This window comes from Oncorhynchus mykiss, chromosome 26 (assembly GCF_013265735.2).
Source record: "Oncorhynchus mykiss isolate Arlee chromosome 26, USDA_OmykA_1.1, whole genome shotgun sequence".
Classification (NCBI taxonomy): Eukaryota; Metazoa; Chordata; class Actinopteri; order Salmoniformes; family Salmonidae; genus Oncorhynchus; species Oncorhynchus mykiss.
In genome coordinates, this window is record NC_048590.1 from 18,832,832 (window position 1) to 18,857,686 (window position 24,855).

At 42.0% G+C, this 24,855-nt stretch overlaps 1 protein-coding gene across 1 annotated transcript in view; it reads left to right on the forward strand.

Moving 5' to 3' along the window:
* Positions 1-24,448, forward strand: part of cdh11 (cadherin 11, type 2, OB-cadherin (osteoblast)) — an 83,877-nt gene extending 59,429 nt beyond the window's left edge. The window contains exons 4-12 of the mRNA XM_021585910.2: positions 185-304; positions 8,849-9,016; positions 13,275-13,462; positions 16,235-16,488; positions 16,921-17,057; positions 17,663-17,784; positions 17,973-18,090; positions 21,453-21,704; positions 22,137-24,448. Of these exons, the coding sequence (XP_021441585.1) occupies positions 185-304; positions 8,849-9,016; positions 13,275-13,462; positions 16,235-16,488; positions 16,921-17,057; positions 17,663-17,784; positions 17,973-18,090; positions 21,453-21,704; positions 22,137-22,633 (1,856 nt within the window). The 3' untranslated portion in view covers positions 22,634-24,448. The remainder of the gene's footprint in view (positions 1-184; positions 305-8,848; positions 9,017-13,274; positions 13,463-16,234; positions 16,489-16,920; positions 17,058-17,662; positions 17,785-17,972; positions 18,091-21,452; positions 21,705-22,136) is intronic.
* Positions 24,449-24,855: the final 407 nt, after the last annotated feature.

The following is a 24,855-nucleotide window of genomic DNA, read 5'->3' on the forward strand; positions in this document are numbered from 1 at the left end:
TCGGTTAAGAATAAGCAATTTCTAGAAAGGCAAACACTTCCAGCATCAGGTATATAGCAGGAATTCTATTGTAGAAACATAGTATTGGCTCAAGCTAAATGCCATAATGATTTTCTTATTGCAGGTATTATGTTGGGTAAATGATGTTGAAAATAATAACACCTGCTGTTCTTGTGTCGTCCAGGTACCTCAGTGATGCAGGTAACAGCCACAGATGCTGATGATCCCACCTATGGGAATAGTGCCAGACTGGTGTACAGCATTCTCCAGGGCCAGCCCTACTTCTCAGTGGAACCACAAACAGGTACCCAACCTCTCTGTCCCACCTTGTTTTATATATATATTTCTACATATATATTTCTACATATATATTTCTACATATATATATATTTCTATATATATATATATATATATATATATATATATATATTTCTATATATATATATTTCTATATATATATATATATATATATTTCTACATATATATATATATTTCTATATATATATATATATTTCTATATATATTTCTATATATATATATTTCTACATATATATATATTTCTATATGTATATATATATATATATTTCTACATATATATATGTATATATATATATATATATATATATATATATATATACGTAGAAATATATATATATATATTTCTATATATATATATATATTTCTACATATATATATATATATATATGTATATGTATATGTATATATATATATATATATATATATATGTATGTATATATATATGTATATACATATATATATATATATATGTATATATATATGTATATATATATATATGTATGTAAGTGGCTTGCGAATATATTCACCCCCTTGGCATTTTTTCCTATTTTGTTGCCTTACAACCTGGAATTAAAATAGATCTTGGGAGGGTTTTGTATCATTTGATTAACACAACATGTCTACTACTTTGAAGATGCCAAATATTCGGTATTGTGAAACAAACAAGAAATAAGACAAAAAACAGAAAACTTGACACCTTTTGCAGCAATTACAGCTGCATGTCTCTTGGGGTATGTCTCTATAAGCTTGGCACATCTAGCCACTGGGATTTTTGCCCGTTCCTCAAGGCAAAACTGCTCCAGCTCCTTCAAGTTGGATGGGTTCCACTGGTGTACAGCAATCTTTAAGTCATACCACAGATTCTCAATTGTATTGAGGTCTGGGCTTTGACTAGGCCATTCCAAGACATTTAAATATTTCCCCTTAAACCACTTGAGTGTTGCTTTAGTTTAGGGTCATTGTCCTGCAGGAAGGTGAACCTCCGTCCCAGTCTCAAATCTTTGGAAGACTGAAACAGGTTTCCCTCAGCAATTTCCCTGTATTTAGCGCCATCCATCATTCCTTCAGTTCTGACCAGTTCCCTAGTCCCTTCTGATGAAAAACATTCCCACAGCATGATGCTGCCACCACCATGCTTCACTGTGGTGTTGGGTTTGTGTTGGGATGGTGTTCCAGGGGTGATGAGAGGTGTTGAGTTAGCGCCAGACATAGCGTTTTTCTTGATGTCCAAAATGCTACATTTTTGTCTCATCTGACCAGAGTACCTTCTTCCATATGTTTGGGAGTCTCCCACATGCCTTTTGGTGAACACCAAACGTGTTTGCTTATTTTTATTTGACCTCTAGCGACGAGCAATCCCGTATCCGGGAGCGTAATCATAGCCTCAAGCTCATTACCATAACGCAATGTTTCCTATTCATGAAAATCACAAATGAAATGAAATAAATATATTGAAACACAAGCTTAGCCTTTTGTTAACAACACTGTCATCTCAGATTTTCAAAATATGCTTTTCAAAGCATTTGTGTAAGAGTATTGATAGCCTAGCATAGCATTAAGCCTAGCATTCAGCAGGCAACATTTTCTCAAAAACAAGAAAAGCATTCAAATAAAATAATTTACCTTTGAAGAACTTTGGATCTTTTCAATGACGAGACTCTTAGTTAGATAGCAAATGTTCATTTTTTCCAAAAATATTATTTGTGTAGATTAAATAGCTCCGTTTTGTTCATCACGTTTGGCTAAGAAAAATACCGGAAAATGCAGTCACTTACAATGCCAAACTTTTTTCCAAATTAGCTCCATAATATCGACAGAAACATTTTTATTTTTATTTATTTATTTCACCTTTATTTAACCAGGTAGGCTAGTTGAGAACAAGTTCTCATTTGCAACTGCGACCTGGCCAAGATAAAGCATAGCAGTATGAGCAGACAACACAGAGTTACACATGGAGTAAACAATTAACAAGTCAATAACACAGTAGAAAACAAAGGGGGGGTCTATATACAATGTGTGCAAAAGGCATGAGGTAGGCGAATAATTACAATTTTGCAGATTAACACTGGAGTGATAAATGATCAGATGGTCATGTACAGGTAGAGATATTGGTGTGCAAAAGAGCAGAAAAATAAATAAATAAAAACAGTATGGGATGAGGTAGGTGAAAATGGGTGGGCTATTTACCAATAGACTATGTACAGCTGCAGCGATCGGTTAGCTGCTCAGATAGCTGATGTTTGAAGTTGGTGAGGGAGATAAAAGTCTCCAACTTCAGCGATTTTTGCAATTCGTTCCAGTCACAGGCAGCAGAGTACTGGAACGAAAGGCGGCCAAATGAGGTGTTGGCTTTAGGGATGATCAGTGAGATACACCTGCTGGAGCGCGTGCTACGGGTGGGTGTTGCCATCGTGACCAGTGAGCTGAGATAAGGCGGAGCTTTACCTAGCATGGACTTGTAGATGACCTGGAGCCAGTGGGTCTGGCGACGAATATGTAGCGAGGGCCAGCCGACTAGAGCATACAAGTCGCAGTGGTGGGTGGTATAAGGTGCTTTAGTGACAAAACGGATGGCACTGTGATAGACTGCATCCAGTTTGCTGAGTAGAGTGTTGGAAGCCATTTTGTAGATGACATCGCCGAAGTCGAGGATCGGTAGGATAGTCAGTTTTACTAGGGTAAGCTTGGCGGCGTGAGTGAAGGAGGCTTTGTTGCGGAATAGAAAGCCGACTCTTGATTTGATTTTCGATTGGAGATGTTTGATATGAGTCTGGAAGGAGAGTTTGCAGTCTAGCCAGACACCTAGGTACTTATAGATGTCCACATATTCTAGGTCGGAACCATCCAGGGTGGTGATGCTAGGCGGGGATGCGGGTGCAGGCAGCGATCGGTTGAAAAGCATGCATTTGGTTTTACTAGCGTTTAAGAGCAGTCGGAGGCCACGGAAGGAGTGTTGTATGGCATTGAAGCTTGTTTGGAGGTTAGATAGCACAGTGTCCAATGACGGGCCGAAAGTATATAAAATGGTGTCGTCTGCGTAGAGGTGGATCAGGGAATCGCCCGCAGCAAGAGCAACATCATTGATGTATACAGAGAAAAGAGTCGGCCCGAGAATTGAACCCTGTGGCACCCCCATAGAGACTGCCAGAGGACCGGACAGCATGCCCTCCGATTTGACACACTGAACTCTGTCTGCAAAGTAATTGGTGAACCAGGCAAGGCAGTCATCCGAAAAACCGAGGCTACTGAGTCTGCCGATAAGAATATGGTGATTGACAGAGTCGAAAGCCTTGGCAAGGTCGATGAAGACGGCTGCACAGTACTGTCTTTTATCAATGGCGGTTATGATATCGTTTAGTACCTTGAGTGTGGCTGAGGTGCACCCGTGACCGGCTCGGAAACCAGATTGCACAGCGGAGAAGGTACAGTGGGATTCAAGATGGTCAGTGACCTGTTTGTTGACTTGGCTTTCGAAGACCTTAGATAGGCAGGGCAGGATGGATATAGGTCTGTAACAGTTTGGGTCCAGGGTGTCTCCCCCTTTGAAGAGGGGGATAACTGCGGCAGCTTTCCAATCCTTGGGGATCTCAGACGATATGAAAGAGAGGTTGAACAGGCTGGTAATAGGGGTTGCGACAATGGTGGCGGATAGTTTCAGAAATAGAGGGTCCAGATTGTCAAGCCCAGCTGATTTGTACGGGTCCAGGTTTTGCAGCTCTTTCAGAACATCTGCTATCTGGATTTGGGTAAAGGAGAACCTGGAGAGGCTTGGGCGAGGAGCAGCGGGGGGGGCGGGGCTGTAGGCCGAGGTTGAAGTAGCCAGGCGGAAGGCATGGCCAGCCGTTGAGAAATGCTCATTGAAGTTTTCGATAATCATGGATTTATCGGTGGTGACCGTGTTACCTAGCCTCAGTGCAGTGGGCAGCTGGGAGGAGGTGCTCTTGTTCTCCATTGACTTCACAGTGTCCCAGAACTTTTTGGAGTTGGAGCTACAGGATGCAAACTTCTGCCTGAAGAAGCTGGCCTTAGCTTTCCTGACTGACTGCGTGTATTGGTTCCGGACTTCCCTGAACAGTTGCATATCACGGGGACTATTCAATGCTATTGCAGTCCGCCACAGGATGTTTTTGTGCTGGTCGAGGGCAGTCAGGTCTGGGGTGAACCAAGGGCTGTATCTGTTCTTAGTTCTGCATTTTTTGAACGGAGCATGCTTATCTAAAATGGTGAGGAAGTTACTTTTAAAGAATGACCAGGCATCCTCAACTGACGGGATGAGGTCAATGTCCTTCCAGGATACCTGGGCCAGGTCGATTAGGAAGGCCTGCTCACAGAAGTGTTTTAGGGAGCGTTTGACAGTGATGAGGGGTGGTCGTTTGACTGCGGCTCCGTAGCGGATACAGGCAATGAGGCAGTGATCGCTGAGATCCTGGTTGAAGACAGCGGAGGTGTATTTGGAGGGCCAGTTGGTCAGGATGACGTCTATGAGGGTGCCCTTGTTTACAGAGTTAGGGTTGTACCTGGTGGGTTCCTTGATGATTTGTGTGAGATTGAGGGCATCTAGCTTAGATTGTAGGACTGCCGGGGTGTTAAGCATATCCCAGTTTAGGTCACCTAACAGAACAAACTCTGAAGCTAGAGTGGCGAGCGTTGTTTAGAATCAATCCTCAAGGTGTTTTTCACATATCTATTAGATAATCTATCAGTGGTGGCAGTTGGCTTCGCATCAGAAGCAAACCGAAAAATACTGCAGCCGGAGATTACTCAATAATTGCAACGGAGGACACCAAGCGACCACCTGGTAGATGTAGTCTCTTATGGTCAATCTTCCAATGATATGCCTACAAATACGTCACAATGCTGTAGACACCTTGGGGAAAACGTGGAAAACATAAGCTGACTCCTAGCTCCTTCACAGCCATATAAGGAGTCATTGGAATGAGGCGGTTTCAAAAAATGTGGCACTTCCTGATTGGATTTTTATCTGGGTTTCGCCTGTAACATCAGTTCTGTGGCACTCACAGACAATATCTTTGCATTTTTGGAAACGTCAGAGTGTTTTCTTTCCAAAGCTGTCAATTATATGCATAGTCAAGCATCTTTTTGTGACAAAATATCTTGTTTAAAACGGGAACGTTTTTCATCCAAAAATTAAAAGAGCTCCCCCTATATCGAAGAAGTTGAGGATTGTCTTTTTTCTGGCACTCTTCCATAAAGCCCAGCTCTGTGGCGTGTATGGCTTAAAGTGGTCCTATGGACAGATACTCCAATCTCCGCTGTGGAGCTTTGCAGCTCCTTCAGGATTATCTTTCGTCCCTTTGTTGCCTCTCTGATTAATACCCTCCTTGCCTGGTCCATGAGTTTTGGTGGGCGGCCCTCTCTTGGCAGGTTTGTTGTGGTGCCATATTCTTTAAAAAATGTTATAATGGATTTAATGGTGCTCCTTGGGATGTTCAACGTTTCTGATATTTCTTTATAACCCAACCCTGATCTGTACTTCTCCACAACTTTATTCCTGACCTGTTTGGGGAGCTCCTTGGTCTTCATGGTGCCACTTGCTTGGTGGTGCCCTTGCTTAGTTGTGTTGCAGACTCTGGGATATTTCAGAACAGGTGTATATATACTGAGATCATGTGACAGATTGTGACAGATTATGTGACTTCTGAAGGTAATTGGTTGCACCAGATCTTATTTGGTATATTGTAATTACTTCGCCACCATGGCCTATGTTTTGCCTTTACCTCCCTTATCTTTCCTCATTTGCACATACTGTATATAGTCTTTTTCTACTCTATTATTGGCTGTGTTTGTTTATTCCATGTGTATCTGTGTGTTGCTGTATGTGTCGAATTGCTTTGCTTTATCTTGGCCAGGTCACAGTTGTAAATGAGAACTTGTTCTCAACTAGCCTACCTGTTTAAATAAAGGTGAAATAAAAATAAATACAATACAAATTGCTTCATAGCAAAGGGGGTGAATACATATGCGCCCACCGCTTTTTTTACTTCACCAATTTGGACTATTTTTGTGTATGTCCATTACGTGAAATCAATTTAAATATGACAGGTTGTAATGCTACAAAATAGGGAAAACGCCAGGGGGATGAATACTTTTGAAGGCACTATATATATATATATATACAGTGCCTTGCGAAAGTATTCGGCCCCCTTGAACTTTGCGACCTTTTGCCACATTTCAGGCTTCAAACATAAAGATATAAAACTGTATTTTTTTGTGAAGAATTAACAACAAGTGGGACACAATCATGAAATGGAATGACATTTATTGGATATTTCAAACTTTGTTAACAAATCAAAAACTGAAAAATTGGGCGTGCAAAATTATTCAGCCCCTTTACTTTCAGTGCAGCAAACTCTCTCCAGAAGTTCAGTGAGGATCTCTGAATGATCCAATGTTGACCTAAATGACTAATGATGATAAATACAATCCACCTGTGTGCAATGAAGTCTCCGTATAAATGCACCTGCACTGTGATAGTCTCAGAGGTCCGTTAAAAGCGCAGAGAGCATCATGAAGAACAAGGAACACACCAGGCAGGTCCGAGATACTGTTGTGAAGAAGTTTAAAGCCGGATTTGGATACAAAAAGATTTCCCAAGCTTTAAACATCCCAAGGAGCACTGTGCAAGCGATAATATTGAAATGGAAGGAGTATCAGACCACTGCAAATCTACCAAGACCTGGCCGTCCCTCTAAAATTTCAGCTCATACAAGGAGAAGACTGATCAGAGATGCAGCCAAGAGGCCCATGATCACTCTGGATGAACTGCAGAGATCTACAGCTGAGGTGGGAGACTCTGTCCATAGGACAACAATCAGTCGTATATTGCACAAATCTGGCCTTTATGGAAGAGTGGCAAAAAGAAAGCCATTTCTTAAAGATATCCATAAAAAGTGTTGTTTAAAGTTTGCCACAAGCCAGCTGGGAGACACACCAAACATGTGGAAGAAGGTGCTCTGGTCAGATGAAACCAAAATTGAACTTTTTGGCAACAATGCAAGACATTATGTTTGGCGTAAAAGCAACACAGCTGAACACACCATCCCCACTGTCAAACATGGTGGTGGCAGCATCATGGTTTGGGCCTGCTTTTCTTCAGCAGGGACAGGGAAGATGGTTAAAATTGATGGGAAGATGGATGGAGCCAAATACAGGACCATTCTGGAAGAAAACCTGATGGAGTCTGCAAAAGACCTGAGACTGGGACGGAGATTTGTCTTCCAACAAGACAATGATCCAAAACATAAAGCAAAATCTACAATGGAATGGTTCAAAAATAAACATATCCAGGTGTTAGAATGGCCAAGTCAAAGTCCAGACCTGAATCCAATCGAGAATCTGTGGAAAGAACTGAAAACTGCTGTTCACAAATGCTCTCCATCCAACCTCACTGAGCTCGAGCTGTTTTGCAAGGAGGAATGGGAAAAAATGTCAGTCTCTCGATGTGCAAAACTGATAGAGACATACCCCAAGCGACTTACAGCTGTAATCGCAGCAAAAGGTGGCGCTACAAAGTATTAACTTAAGGGGGCTGAATAATTTTGCACGCCCAATTTTTCAGTTTTTGATTTGTTAAAAAAGTTTGAAATATCCAATAAATGTCGTTCCACTTCATGATTGTGTCCCACTTGTTGTTGATTCTTCACAAAAAAATACAGTTTTATATCTTTATGTTTGAAGCCTGAAATGTGGCAAAAGGTCGCAAAGTTCAAGGGGGCCGAATACTTTCGCAAGGCACTGTATATATACATATATATTGTATGTCTTGTATCAAAACTGTTAAGTATTTAAATGTATCTTATGATAATCTGTCAATTCCCACATTTAGTATACGTGCCAAGTGAGTGTTGAGGATTAGTCCTGTCGTGCTTTGGGATTTCTCCAAGGCAAAGTCTGAGTGTACCTGTCCTTTGCCAAACAGAATTAACTCACGGCCAGATTAGGCAAGCAATATCCTGGTTGAACTCTAAGCATCCTGGGAGCCAAAGTACCCCCAGCCAAACAGAGAGATCTCAATGCGAGAGAGAGATCGGAGAGAGAAAATCCTGCTAATAAACCAAAGCTGGATATTTCACTGGATCCTGTCCAATGCTCACATTTATAATTTGTTTTTGGCTTATCTGCATTTCATGCACAGGCTCATCTAAATATCACCAGAGAACAACCATCCCCATCATATTCTCCTGTGATGTGAGAAGTGCCAGTTTCCTCACAGAAAAAATAATTAAATAAACAACTGGCTTAAAAAAACAGTTCCTCACTGCTGTTCTGAGCAGTGTTCTGCAGTTTCTATTGAAATAAGCCACTTCTTTTTCCCTTTTACATATCACAGTAATTACCCCAATATTAGAAAAGGAGCCCGATGAATGAGATGGCAATGTGATCTCACGTGTCAGTGATGACCAATCATGCCCTGCTCCTCCCAGTAGGCCTTGCATAGTAGTAGGCTGCTGAAAGGTCACAGGCAGGTCCCTCTTGAATTAAAGCCATTTTCCTCCTCTCCTGTCCCCAGGGATAATCCGGACTGCTCTGCCCAACATGGACAGGGAAGCTCGGCAGGAATATGACGTCGTCATCCAAGCAAAGGACATGGGGGGACACATGGGGGGATTGTCAGGGACAACAGAAGTTAAAATCACCTTGACGGACGTCAACGACAACCCACCCAAGTTCCCTCAGAGTAAGTGAAGAGTCATGTCTTTCACTTTTTCTATGTTTTTTCAAATTAATTTTCTGTTTTCTAAAGCTAACTTAGTCCCCTTGATGGTCTTTCTTCCCGTTGTCACTGTCCCTCTCTGCTGAGGTAAGAGCAGTATCATCCACGGGGGACAGGTCTGCTTTAAGCCAGTCTAGCGCTCTCTGAGCTCCTCAAGCCTCAACACTTCAAAATATGGATGGCTGATGGCCCCAGAGGCCATGCAACACGCAGTTTGTATAGGGTATAGATGTTAAAGGGGGGATATTAAAACTTAATTATTAAACAGTTTCATTGCGCTCATAGGAGCTGTGATGACAGCAAGTATCTTAAGCGCGATAAAGAGTTGTGAAATATTAACAGTGTTAATGTCAGTATTTCTGTTCGACGGAGATGGGGAATGGAGGGGAATTCTTGTAGCTGTAAACCGCGAGCTAAACACAGATGTACGTCTCATATAGTAGAAATGGTCCACATCAATTTCCCCCTACTTCTTGAGAGCAGAGCCTAAAGATTTGTCCCAGAGAGCTCCCAATCTTTCCCCTACTATCAGCACTGAGGCTCGGATGTATCCCTGCTAACAGCGGCTCTTGGATGGAAAATTAGCTACATATTTGGGGTAAACTAGTCCTGGGTGGGGTGAGAAACTTCTAACTAACTTGCAATAATGTCAACTCTTTCCCAGATGATGAAAACTGGAACATTGTTCAATAAGTAATGACCTACTTTTTGAGATGACATTCACATCAGTATTGTCACGTTTCAACCTCTGATATTATGTTAATATTTATTTCCAGCTCTCATGGTCAGAGACAGTTTTAGACTGGGTGGATTCAGTAACTTTCTCATGAAAAGATCCCTTATGTTTTTTATGTAGTCTGATTGAAGTAGCAGCCCTTTATATGATTAGGCCTTTTTTTTTAAAGGCTCCTTCCCATGTCGGCGTTATTTTTAAATGCAGCTGAAGTGTTTGGCTCTGAACATTTCAATAGGAGGAGCAGACAGGGCGGAGAGGGCACATGGCCCTACTGCTCTGCCTCGGCCATGGGCAGGTGTATGCACCCCTGTAGACACACACACTCACACACATGCAAATACAAACACAAAACACTGTCTGCTCATGGGCTGTGGCCCTCAGGTGCTGGCCAGCTGAATCTCCACGGGTATCTCTTGTGTTCCATTTATATCTCTCTCTCTCTCGCTCTAATCTCTTTAATTAGGTGTAAATGCAGAACAGGTAAAGATACAATGTCTTTCAAAGATGGACCACACCATTAATTCATTTCAACAGTAAAACGCTGTAGAATGAACAGTAAAATACCATAAATGTGTTTTTTACAGCATTAAAAGCAAATGGAAACACTAGGCTTTAGAACACCAGCTAACAGTAACTGTAAATCGCCATATTGGTATTGTTGCATCATCAGTAGGAGAGTTTAAGGAATTTGTGAATTTACTGAGACCGCGACCTCAGCGTATATTAATGAGCATAATTTGCTGGTGTCAAACCATATATGAAAACATTATACACGTTTTGAAAGCTGAGAAACAGCCCTTTCAACTGATATGACATGTGATAGCACCACATCAATCAACTGGCAATCAGTCAAGACAAAAACACCTGTGAAAATGTGTATCTTAAATGCTTTTTTTCCCCTCAAACAACTGCCATTGAAAACAGAGAAAATCTTAGAGCATATTTAGTGTTCTTTATTTTGTAAGGATTGATAATCTGAAATCGGAATAATACCTTTTACAGTGAATGAGTTACAGCCTTTTTAGTGAACAGTGGTATTTTTCTAGAATTCTATGGAATGTTCCATGACCAGACACTTTCTTATCTGGATAGTATTTTAAACACATACAGTGAGCTCCAAAGGTATGGGGACAGTGAAAATGCTTTTGTTGTTTTGACTCTGTACTCCAGCACTTTGTATTTTGACTGGTCCACTGTGACAAAGCTCTTAAAAGAAAAGGCTTATACCAAACAAATGTCAATCATAATGAGTGTTATGAACAAAACATTTCCCCCAGTCTCAATACTTTTGGAGCTCACTGTATACGCACCAAAATATATTACAAAGGGCATTTAGTCTTACATTTGATAAGGAAAGACATACACAAGTGATATAGTATTAATAAAAATAAAAAAACGTTATTGAAGGAATACGGTTAGGGGAATACATTGTCTCAATCAAACCTGAAAACAAAGTGCAAGTTACATCATGCTATCAAAACCATAACAGTAGTTGAAATTTTACAACTTCAACTTCTTCTAACATACATTACACAAGCCTATAGCCGAATACAGGAAGAGTCAAAATTAAAGGCATGCAAGAGAAGGGAATCGACCAGTGACAATCTGAGCTACTGGGTGAAGACTAGGAGCCTCTTTACTAGTACCTAGCTATGTATAGTCAGTGCATGTATCTAGCTACAGTTGAAGTCAACCACTCCACAAATATCTTGTTAACAAACTATAGTTTCGGCAAGTCGGTTAGGACATCTACTTTGTGCATGACACAAGTCATTTTACCAACAATTGTTTACAGACAGATTATTTCACTTATAACAATTCCAGTGGGACAGAAGTTTACATACACTAAGTTGACTGTGCCTTCAAACAGCATGGAAAACTCCAGAAAGTTACACCTCCAATTGACTCAAATGATGTCAATTAGCCTATCAGAAGCTTCTAAAGCCATGACATCATTTGAGTCAATTGGAGGTGTACCTGTGGATGTATTTCAAGGCCTACCTTCAAACTCAGTGCCATTTTTTTTGACATCATGGGAAAATCAAAAGAAATCAGCCAAGACGACCTCAGAAAAAAAATGTGTAGACCTCCACAAGTCTGGTTCATCCTTGGGAGCAATTTCCAAACGTCTGAAGGTACCACGTTCATATGTACAAACAATAGTACGCAAGTATAAACACCATGGGACCATGCAGCCATCATACTGCTCAGGAAGGAGATGTGTTCTGTCTCCTAGAGATTAACGTACTTTGGTGCGAAAAGTGCAAATCAATTCCAGAACAACAGCAAGGGACCTTGTGAAGATGCTGGAGGAAACAGGTACAAAATGATCTATATCCACAGTAAAACAAGTCCTATATCGACATAACCTGAAAGGCCGCTCAGCAAGGAAGAAGCCACTGCTCCAAAACCGCCATAAAAAAGCCAGCCTAGTCAGTTTGCAACTGCACATGGGGACAAAGATCGTACTTTTTGGAGAATTATCCTTGTTAACAAACTAATTCTGGTCTGATGAAAAAAAAAATAGAACTGTTTGGCCATAATGACCATCGTTATGTTTGGAGGAAAAAGGGGGGGCTTGCAAGCCGAAGAACACCATCCCAACCGTGAAGCACGAGGGTGGCAGCATCATGTTGTGGGGGTGCTTTGCTGCAGTAGGGACTGGTGCACTTCACAAAATAGATGGCATCATGAGGTAGAAAATTATGTGGATATATTGAAGCAACATCTCAAGACATCAGTTAGGAAGTTAAAGTTTGGTTGCAAATGGGTCTTCCAAATGGACAATGACACCAAGCATACTTCCAAAGTTGTGGTAAAATGGCTTATGGACAACAAAGTCAAGGTATTGGAGTGGCCATCACAAAGCCCTGACAATCCTATAAAAAAATTGTGGGCAGAACTGAAAAAGCATGTGTGAATAAGGAGGCCTACAAACCTGACTCAGTTACGCCAGCTCTGTCAGGAGGAATGGGACAAAATTCACCCATCTTATTGTGGGAGGCTTGTGGAAGGCTACCCGAAACGTTTGACCCAAGTTAAAATATTTAATTTCAATGCTACCAAATACTAATTGAGTGTATGTCAACTTCTGACCCAATGGGAATGTGATGAAAGAAATAAAAGCTGAAATAAATCATTCTCTCTACTATTATTCTGACAGTTCACATTCACTTAAAATAAAGTGGTGATCCTAACTGACCTAAGACAGGGAATTTTTACTAGGAATAAATGTCAGAGAACTGAGTTTAAATGCATTTGGCTACGATGTATGTAAACTTCGACTTCACCTGTATATACAGCTGCTCCCACAGTGACAAAGATAAGGCAGGGGCTTATTTAAAACAAGATTACATGAATGTAGTGCAACGTTGGGTGAATGGTATTCTGTACCTCGGAGTAAGTCAAACCAGGCATCGGGCGTGTGACTACAAGTGTGAATGATACTTTCTTAGTTGTAACAGTTTCTATTGTTTCTCCCCACAGGTGTATACTCCATGTCAGTTTCAGAGGACAAGGTTTCGGGTGAGGAGGTGGGCCGTCTGAAGGCTAAAGATCCAGACCTGGGCGAGAATGGACTTGTGTCATATCGTTTCATCGAGGGCGATGGGATGACTGTGTTTGAGATTACCACCGACACTGACACCCGCGAGGGTGTCATCAAACTGAGAAAGGTGAAAATGGAGTGAAGGCGATTTACTATTCCACAAACATTGTGGAGGAATGAAGGGAATGTTGTGAGACAGTGTATAGGGTCGTCTGCATTGAATCGCCTTTTTTGCTACTGCCCTTTCACTAACGTTCTGAGGACTAAAATGCTAGCCTCAATTCTTGACATTTCTTGACACACCTGTGTGTGTCTGTGCGTGTTTGAATGTGTAAAGCTGGCTATATGCAATTTGTGTGTGGTAGAGAGAGAAAGAGGGGGAGAAAGAGAGTGTGAGACTGAAGCACACACTGAGCAGTGGCGAGAGAGAGAGAGAGAGAGAGAGTGATTTTTCACCGTTCCACTCTGTGATTGCAATGACACCGCTTCAGTTTCTTATTACGAGCATTGACTTTCATGGCTGGTTCTCTGGGAGAGGAATCTCATCTAGGCAGTCCGACTGTGGGTCGGCTGCTAGCGTGGAGCTGCAGCTCTGCTGTGCTCAGGGGCTGGGATTATGCCGACATTTACCGACCTGGAGAGGTCAGCCTTGCACTGCACTGCACCGTGCCTGGGCTGCCTCTAGGTACTCACTGGCACCACTGCGCCTGGAGCTGCCTGCCATGGTTAGGCTTAGCCGGCCCTCCAGAGGGGAGAGGGAGAGAGAGGCGCTGCTTCCCTCCCTAGTCCCTACGCAGCAGCAGCAGCAGCCTAGACGGAGCATTGCCACCTGGTGGTGCTTCATTATGTAAAATCCCTCAACTGTCTTTCACAGCACAGGCTCCCTCACACTCAGATCAGCAGCAATCTCACTCACGGTCCTCTCTACTCCTCTCCAAAAATAACACAACTCCGAGAGGAAGGTCTTTGCCTTCTCAAGGGTTTACGCAAGCTGGGTCATTTTGGCAGTTCTGTGGAGTGTGAGTACCAGTGTGTGTCGTCTACGTGCTGAAAAATGGCACTGTTCTATTAATCACGGCTGCGGATTATACCAGGTAAGCCACGACAGCGGCCATTGAAATGTGGAAAACGGGCATGTAAACAACTTCCTCTATGGCCAGATGAACCCAAGTGGGATCAGACTTCGCTGCTCAGTGCATATCCCCCTCATTTCCATAACAGAGAGGTGCAACAATAAGGAGTCTTATGAACGTCGGATAATAGAAATTGTAGCTGGGGAAAGTGGAAGAATTGAATCAGGGGAAATAATGGTTTGACGCTGAGTAGAGGGGGGGGGGGTTGTAATTCTTAACAGTGTTTGGCTATCTCGATTTCCAGGACCCAGTGTCCCCAAATGAGACCATTCTGTCTGCTGATTAGGCTGGGTGTGGTGTGTGCGGAGGTGGAGGAGGGGGGGGACAATACAGTGTGCCGACAACAATCAGTTTGATGCAGCCCTGCTCTTCTCAATAACATAATGCCTCCACAATACACCTCTTGGGAAATCATCACCTTTTGCTCTTCAAAACATGTTGAAAATTAAAGTTGAAATGACTGACGGAATTGCCAGAGTTTTAATCAAGTATTCTGTTTCAACTGCGGGCTACCAGGCGCAGGCTGAATGCTAAGAGGAAGTCTGGCATTATTGTGAATATTATCTATCGCTGATTAGTTTCAGCAGCAAATTATTAAGTGACAAAATAAAAGAACAGAGAGAGAGAGAGATAGCGAGACGGGGGAGGGTTGAGAGGAGGGAGACAGAAAGAAATGGAGATGGGGGAGAAAGAGAAGAGAGAGAGAGATAAAGGGGGGGGGGGGGGGTGAGACAGAGAGCAAGGGGACCACAGCTTCAGGAGACAATGTCAGTGAGGAACATTCACCAACCTGTTAAAGGAAAGAACTGGGTCATGGCTGTTCCTACCACTGACCGCTTCATTAAAGACCTGCAAAATAAAATACTGAAGGATGAACAAAAAAACTGAGATAGGAAAACAACTTCACATCAATCACCACACAGGCAGAGAGAGAGAGATAAAGTGTGTGTTTGTTTGTGTGTGTGCATCCTGGTATGGCGCCCCCTCAACTCCGGTCGGTACTTTAAAGTCTCACTCTGTAATTTATGCGAGTGATGTGAGACAGGGTAATAAGAAAACATGCAGATGTGTGAAAGCAGTAGGAGGGTGTAGAGGGATAAGGGTTGTTCACACTAAATGGCCATTAACTATGTTTGTGCATAATTGATTTGGGAGTGTCTTTCCATTTTCTTGCAAGTAAATGAACTGGTGGTGATTTGAGGCTATGACTTAGATAAGGCATTAAACTGAAACAAGGGTCATCTTAGGTAGAAGGACTGAGCAAAGAATGTCTTGGTGTTGTCTCATGCTGACGTTGACCATAACCACTGTCTTATTTTGCAACAGCACCCTCTAGCTAGCATCTCAACTCCATACTGACATTTGATTTGACCCTCTTAGAAAAAAGGCATCCCAAATAGGTTCTTCGGCTGTCCCGGTAGGATAAACATTTTTGGTTCTAGGTAGAACCCTCTTTGGTTCCAGGCAGAACCCTTTTGCAGAAGAAAGGGTTCTACATAGAACCTAAAAGGGTTCTACCTGTAACCAAAATGGTTCTACCTGCAACCAAAAAGGGTTCTTTGAAGGGTTCTCCTATGGGGACAACTGAAGAACCCTCTAAGGTTCTAGATAGCAGTGTACAGCTACAGTAAATACTTTTTATGATGCAGTAATTGTATTATAGAAAGAATTACGTTTAGACAACCTTCTCATTTTTGTCCCAAGATATTAATGATGAAATAGTTTGAATGTGTTATTGCTAAATCCACTCTGCTCCCTCTTCCCAGCCTGTGGACTTTGAGACTAAGAGGGCATACACCCTGAGAGTAGAGGCATCCAATACACATGTGGACCCCCGCTTCATCGCCTGGGGACCCTACAAAGACACAGCCACGGTTAAGGTTATGGTAGAGGACGCAGACGAGCCGCCTGCTTTCCTGGCAACTAGCTACAGCTTCGAGGTGGAGGAGAATGCCCACGATGGGACCGTGGTGGGCCGTGTACACGCTAAAGACACAGACGTGGCCAACAACCCTGTCAGGTAGGCTACTTGGAACACTCTCTGTCACTCTCTCTGTTACTCATTTGTGTTTGTTTTTAGCGCCGCTGTCAACCCCACCCAGACCCATTGTGTTATACTACATCCTTTCTGTTTTAAATTGCCAATGTTATGTTGATATGTAGATGATTTCAGTTTCAAAGGCCTCGTCTTGTCAACATAAAATAGTGCAGGGCCCTACTCAATCAGTAAACAAAAGAAATAGCCTATATTATTTCCTACTCTGCGGGAGCAAATATTTAAATAAACATGCCGTTTCTTTGTTGTAACTATAAACATTGTTCCATTGAATACATTCATCCAAATAATGCAAACGTGCATTCCTACAGCACAATGATAATTAGGCTTTTGATTTATCTAAGGAACCAGGCCCTAATCGAATACGTGTTTACTTATCATTACTGTTCACTGCAGGTACATGATTCCACGCTACACGGACGTGGAGCAGTTCTTCAGTGTCGGCCCGGAGGATGGCATCATCAAGACCACCAGACCGCTGGACCGGGAGACACTACCCTGGCACAACATCTCTGTCAGCGCCACTGAGATTGGTACGCCACCCTCCAATATCCACCTCGGGTTTCAAATTAGAGGGTAGCTGGAAATATCAGAGACGTCATGCCTCCCAATCCAGGAACTGTTGTGTTCCCACCCGGCTCTTATGTGGTCCTAGAGTCGCCACCCCTCAAGATGTTTTTAAGAGAAGATTACCACAAAGTGCCTTTCAAAAACTGAAATGAGTAGCTAGAGACTACTGCAAAACATCCACATCCCCCCAAATCAGAAATAAACATCTTTAAGTTGCTGTTCTCTGTCTGTGTGATTCTACTCCAGATGATTATGTCTGGTTTTGAAGTATATCTGTCTCAAATATTTCCATCTCTCCTATCAGGGATAATTTGATGCATCAAAAATGTTGTCTGGAACTTTAGAGATCAAGCAGTTCTGTTATATTATGCATGACACTTGTCTGACAGCATCATTTCCAAGCATTCAACAACCTACATAATTTCTTATGCAATAAATAGGTTCATACTGTGCTGTCTTCTCATTGTGTTTGCAGTGGGAGCTGGTTTTGTTTTCTAGCCAGGCAAATCCCATGTATGTGCACTGAATCACTAACTTGTTTGTTATTCATTTTTGTCATTCTGCACAGGGGGACATCACCAAGATACAAAAGTACGTGTCAACATCAAAGTCAAAGATATGAATGACAACGCCCCTGAGTTTGCCACACAGAACGAAATCCTTGTGTGTGAAAATGCCTCCCCTGGCAAAGTAAGTCTAATCATTCACAATGTATATTGTACTTTTCCCCAAGTCACATTTAGAAAAGACAGATCTTTATACATACTAGTAACCACCATGTGCAAAAATATATTTATATTATAGTGAATATATTGAATATGTTCAGTGTTTTGGTGAACTCGGTCTGTACTAACTCCTATGTGTGTTGTTCAACTCAGCTCATAGAGACAGTCAGTGCGGTGGACAAGGATGAGATGGCCCACCGACAGTACTTCCACTTCAGCATCGCCCCAGAGGCTGTCAACAACCACAACTTCTCCCTGAAAGACAACAGAGGTGGGTGGGCTCAAACGTTCTATTTCCATCAACGAGAAGAGCGACTTCTGTTTGGTCCAGTACTCCAGTCAGTGAGATAGAACAACTCTGGGTCTTTTTCCTTCTTTACATCAAATCAGGTTTCTCTACATTTGCACTGTTTATGCATCCGAAGTGATTCAGCAGATCTTTGTAGACTGAAGTTGGATTTGAAGCTAGATCCCATAGAGCTCCCCTCTTATTAATTACCATGGGTGTCTCTCTGGCGTCCTAGCCTCTACATCGGTGAACTGCTGCGTAGGAGACTGAGCCTGCTGGATCAGTTTGCGGAGCTTGTGATTGCATTAGTTATCCCTACATCGCACTCTGTCTGATCAGCCAGGGGTGGAGAAGTGAGAGAGAGCGAGAGAGAGAGAGAGAGAGAGCACCTTTCCTTCTGCCTGCCGTGTTTGGGGGCCTGCCTGGCTGGTGACTCATCCCAGCTGTCCTTAAGCTCAAAGCCCTTTCCAGTCTGCCAGTCACAGTGATGGAGCGGCTGGTTAGGCGATCCTGGTCAGAAAGAGTACCTGTTACATTCCATTTCAACAGATGAGGCACAGTGGTATTTATCCCCAGAGGATGCCGTCTCTCATCAGAGGAGAATTACTCATCATGGGAATAGCATTCATCAACCTTGTTGATAAACTCTCGGATTAAAGATAATGAGAAGCAAAAGTTAATCACAGAGTGTTGACTCCATAAAAATGCTTGATTAGACTTGCTTATATCCATAGAGATTGCTCAGGACCATGTGACAAAGCTATTGCAATAACTACGACGGAGACATTCAACAGCTGCTGCGAGTAGTTCAGTCAGCATTGCCATCTTTGAACAAGCAATTACATGACACTTCTCTTAATGACATGCATCCATCAATATTTTCATTCTATAAACTTAAGCTCTTTTTTTCATCGTCAGCCATCTCTTTAATACTCTTCCCGACCGTGCCGTGGTCACAAGCCACTTCCAAGCATATCTGCTTCTGTGATGGAGGAGAATGAATGAGGGGGAATGAAGGTGTTAATTGCAGTTTAATGGGATCATTTAAAAAAATAAAATTCCCCAGATAAAGTCCTATCAAACTGTTGCAAGCTTTGATCTGCTTTCATTCATTTATTTAACTAGGCAAGTCAGTTAATTAAGAACAAATTGTTATTTACAACGACGGTCTACAACAACATCGTAGCAACGCAACATGGTAGCAGCACAAAACATGGTACAAACATTATTGTGCACAGACAACAGCACAGAGGGCAAGAAAGTAGAGACAACAATGCATCATGCAAAGCCACCACAACTGTCAGTAAGAGTGTCTTTGAATGAAGAAATTGAGATAAAACTGTCCAGTTTGAGCATTTGTTGCAGCTCGTTCCAGTCGCCAGCTGCAGCGAACTGAAAAGAGGAGCGACCCAGGGATGTGTGTGCTTTGGGAAACCTTTAACAGAATGTGAATGTCAGAAAGGGTGTTGTATGTGGAGGATGAGGGCTGCAGTAGATATCTCACATAGGGGGGAGTGAGGCCTAAGAGGGTTTTATAAATAAGCATCAACCAGTGGGTCTTGCGACGGGGATACAGAGATGACCAGTTTATAGAGGAGTATAGAGTGCAGTGATGTGTCCTACAAGGAGCATTGGTGGCAAATCTGATGGCCGAATGGTAAAGAACATCTAGCCGCTCAAGAGCACCCTTACCTGCCGATCTATAAATCATATCTCTGTAATCTAGCGTAGGTAGGATGGTCATCTGAATCAGGGTTTGTTTGGCACCTGGGTTGAAAGAGGAGCAATTACGATAGAGGAAACTAAGTCTAGATTTAACTTTAGCCTAGAGCTTTGATATTTGCTGAGAGATGGACAGTGCACCGTCTAGCCATACTCCCAAGTACTTGTATGAGGTGACTACCTCAAGCTCTAAACCCTCAGAGGTAGTGATAACACCTGTGGGAAGAAGGGCATTCTTCTTCCCAAACCAGATTACCTTTGTTTTGGAGGTGTCCCGAACAAGGTTAAGGGTAGAGAAAGCTTGTTGGACACTAAGAAAGCTTGGGGGGGGGGGGGGGGGGAGTCAAAATGAGTGCTTTTCAACAGTATTTTCAAAAAAAACACAATATGTGCAGAAAAGATTACAGCCACTCTGATTTGTTGGGTTTATCTGGAGCCAAAAGCCTCCTTTCAAATGGATAGCTTTCCAATCTACATTTATCAATGGATTTTCTCTGGATTTTCAGAGTTAGCGGTGTCTGTCTGAGACAGCGAGGGCTATTTAGTTTTTTTCTTGCACTCTCAAAACTGCAGATGTATGAACACTTAATAAGTATCATTTTATGAAGAAAATGTTCCTTGAAAGCGGCTTCTTATGACGTGCTTCTTTCAGCCATGTTACCTTGTATATATATTATAGTTATATATTATAGTTATTTAAGTTCTCATGGCTTTAGACTGTGTTCTACTTCCACCCTCAGGAGATACTCTACCAAGGCAATGATAACCTATGAGGTCGACCTATAATGAATAGCGCAGGATTCATAGAGCCCTTTCACCCTTCTGTTCTGTATGCACGCACAATAGTTTTTGCCATGAGAAACCTTTTCTGAAAAAGCTATAGTGGGCTGAGGACACCGCTGTGAGAGAGGGAGGGAAAATGACTAAGCCACAAGCACCTAAATGAACTCACTCCATCTCTGTTCTGAGTGCGACCTTGCACGGAGTCAGGAGAGTGCACTTGGCATGCTTCCACCCTCACCCAGCCCCAAGTAAAACCAATACAGCTACCTCCACTAGAGCTTTGATTGCACTTCTAAAAGCTAATAAATGTTCACAATATTACAATAATGTAATATCTGGAAAATCACAGCTCATTGCTTCTCCTCCCCGCAGCTATACGTCTGCCTTATGAACTCGTTGGCTAAGTAAAACTCTTCGGTTATAACTATGATCGTGTTAAGCAGTTTGTACAGTCTGTACCTGGAATACAGTGGCTTGCAAAAGTATTCACACCCCTTGGCATTTTTCCTATTCTGTTGCCTTACAACCTGGAATTAAAATTAATATTTTTTGGGGGGGGTTTGTATCATTTGATTTACACAACATGTCTACTACTTTGAAGATGCAAAATATGTTTTATTGTGAAACAAACAACAAATTAGAAAACTTGAGCGTGCATAATTATTCACCCCCTCAAAGTCAATACTTTGTAGAGCCACCTTTTGTAACAATTACAGCTGCAAGTCTCTTGGGGTATGTCTCTATAAGATGTCGTCGTCCCCCCCTCAGGGGAGCCAATTTTGAAGGACCCTCTTTACTCTGTACTTATTCTACTTCTGCTCCCCTCTTGTTCACCACAGACAGCACAGCCAGCATATATGTGACCCGGAGGGGCTTCAGCCGGATGACCCAGGATGTCTACTTCCTTCCCATTGAGATCAACGACAACGGCATCCCTCCCATGAGCAGCACCAACACGCTGACCATTCGAGTGTGCAGCTGTGACAGTAAGGACACCATCCTGTCCTGCAACGTGGAGCCTTACATCCTGCCTGCAGGCCTCAGCACCGGAGCTCTCATCGCCATACTCGCCTGTATCGTCATTCTCCTGGGTGAGCATCAGCGCCAAAGAAAACATCAACATGCATTCAATCTGTTGTTGATCTAATATTTAACTCATGTTTGATATTTTATACCATCTTGAGTGGTGCTTATCCTTAATGTTTTCAGAATACTGTTAAGTATTTATGGGCAGATGCTTGACAGAATATTAATAGTGTGCGTTTTGATTATGTACACAGGCTCAATTGATTATTTAACTTGCAATTAACACTGTTTAAAAATGTTGACAGATTCATACCACCTGTAATTCAACATACTGTATATTTTTGCACTTCTAATCCAAATTATGTGCAGCTCTGATTTATTTTCCACATCTATCAAAGCTTGGCTAATTAGGGAATTTGATATGCTAAAGGTATTTAAGAGCTGTAAGAGCTAGAGGTTCTGCATGATTGGCTGATTTGATATGTTTCTCATGGCAGCGATCGTGGTGCTGTTTGTGGCACTGCGTCGTCAGAAGAAGGAGCCACTCATCGTCTTCGAGGAGGAAGACATCCGTGAGAACATCATCACCTATGATGATGAAGGCGGTGGAGAGGAGGACACAGAGGCCTTCGACATTGCTACACTACAGAACCCTGACGGTGCCAACGGCTTCCTACCCCGTAAGGACATCAAGCCTGAGCTCCAGTACCCGATGAGGCCTGGCGGGCACCCCGTGGCCAACACTGTGGACGTGGATGATTTCATCAAGACCCGCATTAACGACGCGGACAGCGACCCCACGGCCCCTCCCTATGACTCCATCCAGATCTATGGCTATGAGGGCCGGGGCTCCATCGCTGGATCCCTCAGCTCCCTGGAATCGGTGACCACAGATTCAGACCTAGACTACGACTACCTCCAAAGCTGGGGCCCGCGCTTCAAGAAGCTGGCCGACCTTTACGGCACCAAAGACTCCGCCGATGACAACTCTTAACGTTCACCCATTTCCCCGACCATCTCCTTGCGCCCTTTCTCCAACCCTCCACTGACTGTGTGGTGCTTGAAGTTTACTATAAGTATACCACAAGCATTTTTATTTATAGTAAACTTTGTTATTTGTACGTGTAAAGTATACTTGCAGTATACTAGATACCTGTTGGGGATGTTTGGTAAGGAAGGACAGATGGTATTGAGGAGTTGGAGACAAGAGCGAGAGAGAAAGAAAGATAAAAAACGGAAAAACTAAACAAAAATAAAAAAATCACCTCTGTGGGATGTACTGGTGTGTATGAAAAATGAAGACATGCTTAATGTTTGTGGTGAGAGATCAAATAACACTTGGTATTTCACTTTTTTAGTCATTTTGTAGGTTACTACGGTTTGGGGTTGGAATGTGGGTCACAGAGAGACATGTAATTGTTGATACTGTGAATGAGCTCACAAAGGAGAAGAGAAAATTGTTGCCTTATATCAATGAAAAACCTATGAGAAAACAGTAACAGCAAACTGAGACTGGTCGCTCCTGTAGCACCTCCCTCTTCCTGAGGAAGATGGATTCAACAAAAACAGAGACAGAGTTTTTTCACAAATCCAGAGAAAGATCCCCCCCTTTCAGCCCAATCTCACCAATGATCAATCACAAGGAAAGACCTGTGAGCTCAAAAATCGCCTTAAGTAATGGACTTTCTTGCATCACAGTGCATTTTTTGCAACTTGAAAAGTATATCCTAAAGCAAGCTGAAGTCCATATAACGTATGTACAGTACAATGTGCAAATATGTCTCTTGAGGATCAAACTTGCGCCTATTGGTTCTTGTAAATCTTTTTTTATTTTTTAATTATGTTATGATTACTATGATTTTTTTGATTTTTTTCTCTTCATTTTTTATTTTATTTGTTTTTGCGTATGTTTTTCTCCCTCGTTGAGAAAATAGCAATCTGTCCTGTCGTAGTGAATAATGCCTAATTTCTATGTCGAATTTATGGTACCTATTTGTAAAATGTTCTTATTTTAGTACATATGCAGATATCAGTATTTCAACGTGTAAGAAAATGCTACAGCATCACCCTTATATTTTATGAACATTGTACTGTTGCTTTATTATGTGCTTCTATCTAAGAAGCGAAAAACTTTGAAATAAATGCTTTTTATAAAATGATTGACGTAAATAAATCTGTAAGAGCAAAAGAGCAATCTGTTCTTTCCCTAGAGGTGATCTATGTTATGATATTGAACAGTGTCTACTCGATGATGCTGGGAGGACTTAGAGCAATAAAGGAGGTCAATATACAGTAGCAAACTGTGACACAGAACAACCAGTGACACCATGAACATGCACACACATTCACACACACTACACACACTGCCCACACACACACTGCACATCATTTACAGAGCTTTTCACTGGTATGGACCCAGCAGTCAGTGTTCACATTGACCATTTCCTGAGATGAACGTATCTCTCCCAGGGTTGCTCCTAGAGCGAACTTATTCAACCTCTCCAAGGGATGCTTCCCAGCTAAAGGTCAATGTGCACTTTAACACTAAAAAAAAGCCAGACCTGGATGGACCCCACTTTGAGACATTTTGACAGCAACATTCTAACAGTCTAATAAGTACATTTCATATACAGTGCCTTCAGAAAGTATTCACACTCTGACTTTTTCCACATTTTGTTGTGCTACAGTCTAAATTTAAACCGTATTATATTTAGATTACTTGTCACTGGCCTACACACAATACCCCATAATGTCAAAGTGGAATTATGTTTTTTGAAATGTTTACAAATTGATTAAAAATGAAAAAGCTGAAATGTCTTGAGTCAATAAGTATTCATGTCTTGAGTCAATAAGTATTCAACCCCTTTGTTATGGCAAGCCTAAATAAGTTTAGGGTTTAAAAAAATGTTTTTAATCACATAATGAGTGATGGACTCACTCTGTGTGCAATAGTGTTTAACATGTTTTTTTTTTAATGACTACACTCATATCTGTACCTCACACATACAAGTACATGTAAGGTCCCTCAGTTGAGCAGTGAATTTCAAACACAGGTCCAACCACAAAGACCAAGGAGGTTTTCCAATGCCTCGCAAAGAAGGGTGTCTATCGGTAGAAAAAAGCAGACACTGAATATCCTTTTGAGCATGGTGAAGTTATTCATTACACTTTGGGTGGTGTATCAATACACCAGGTCACTAAAAGGTTTAATGGTAG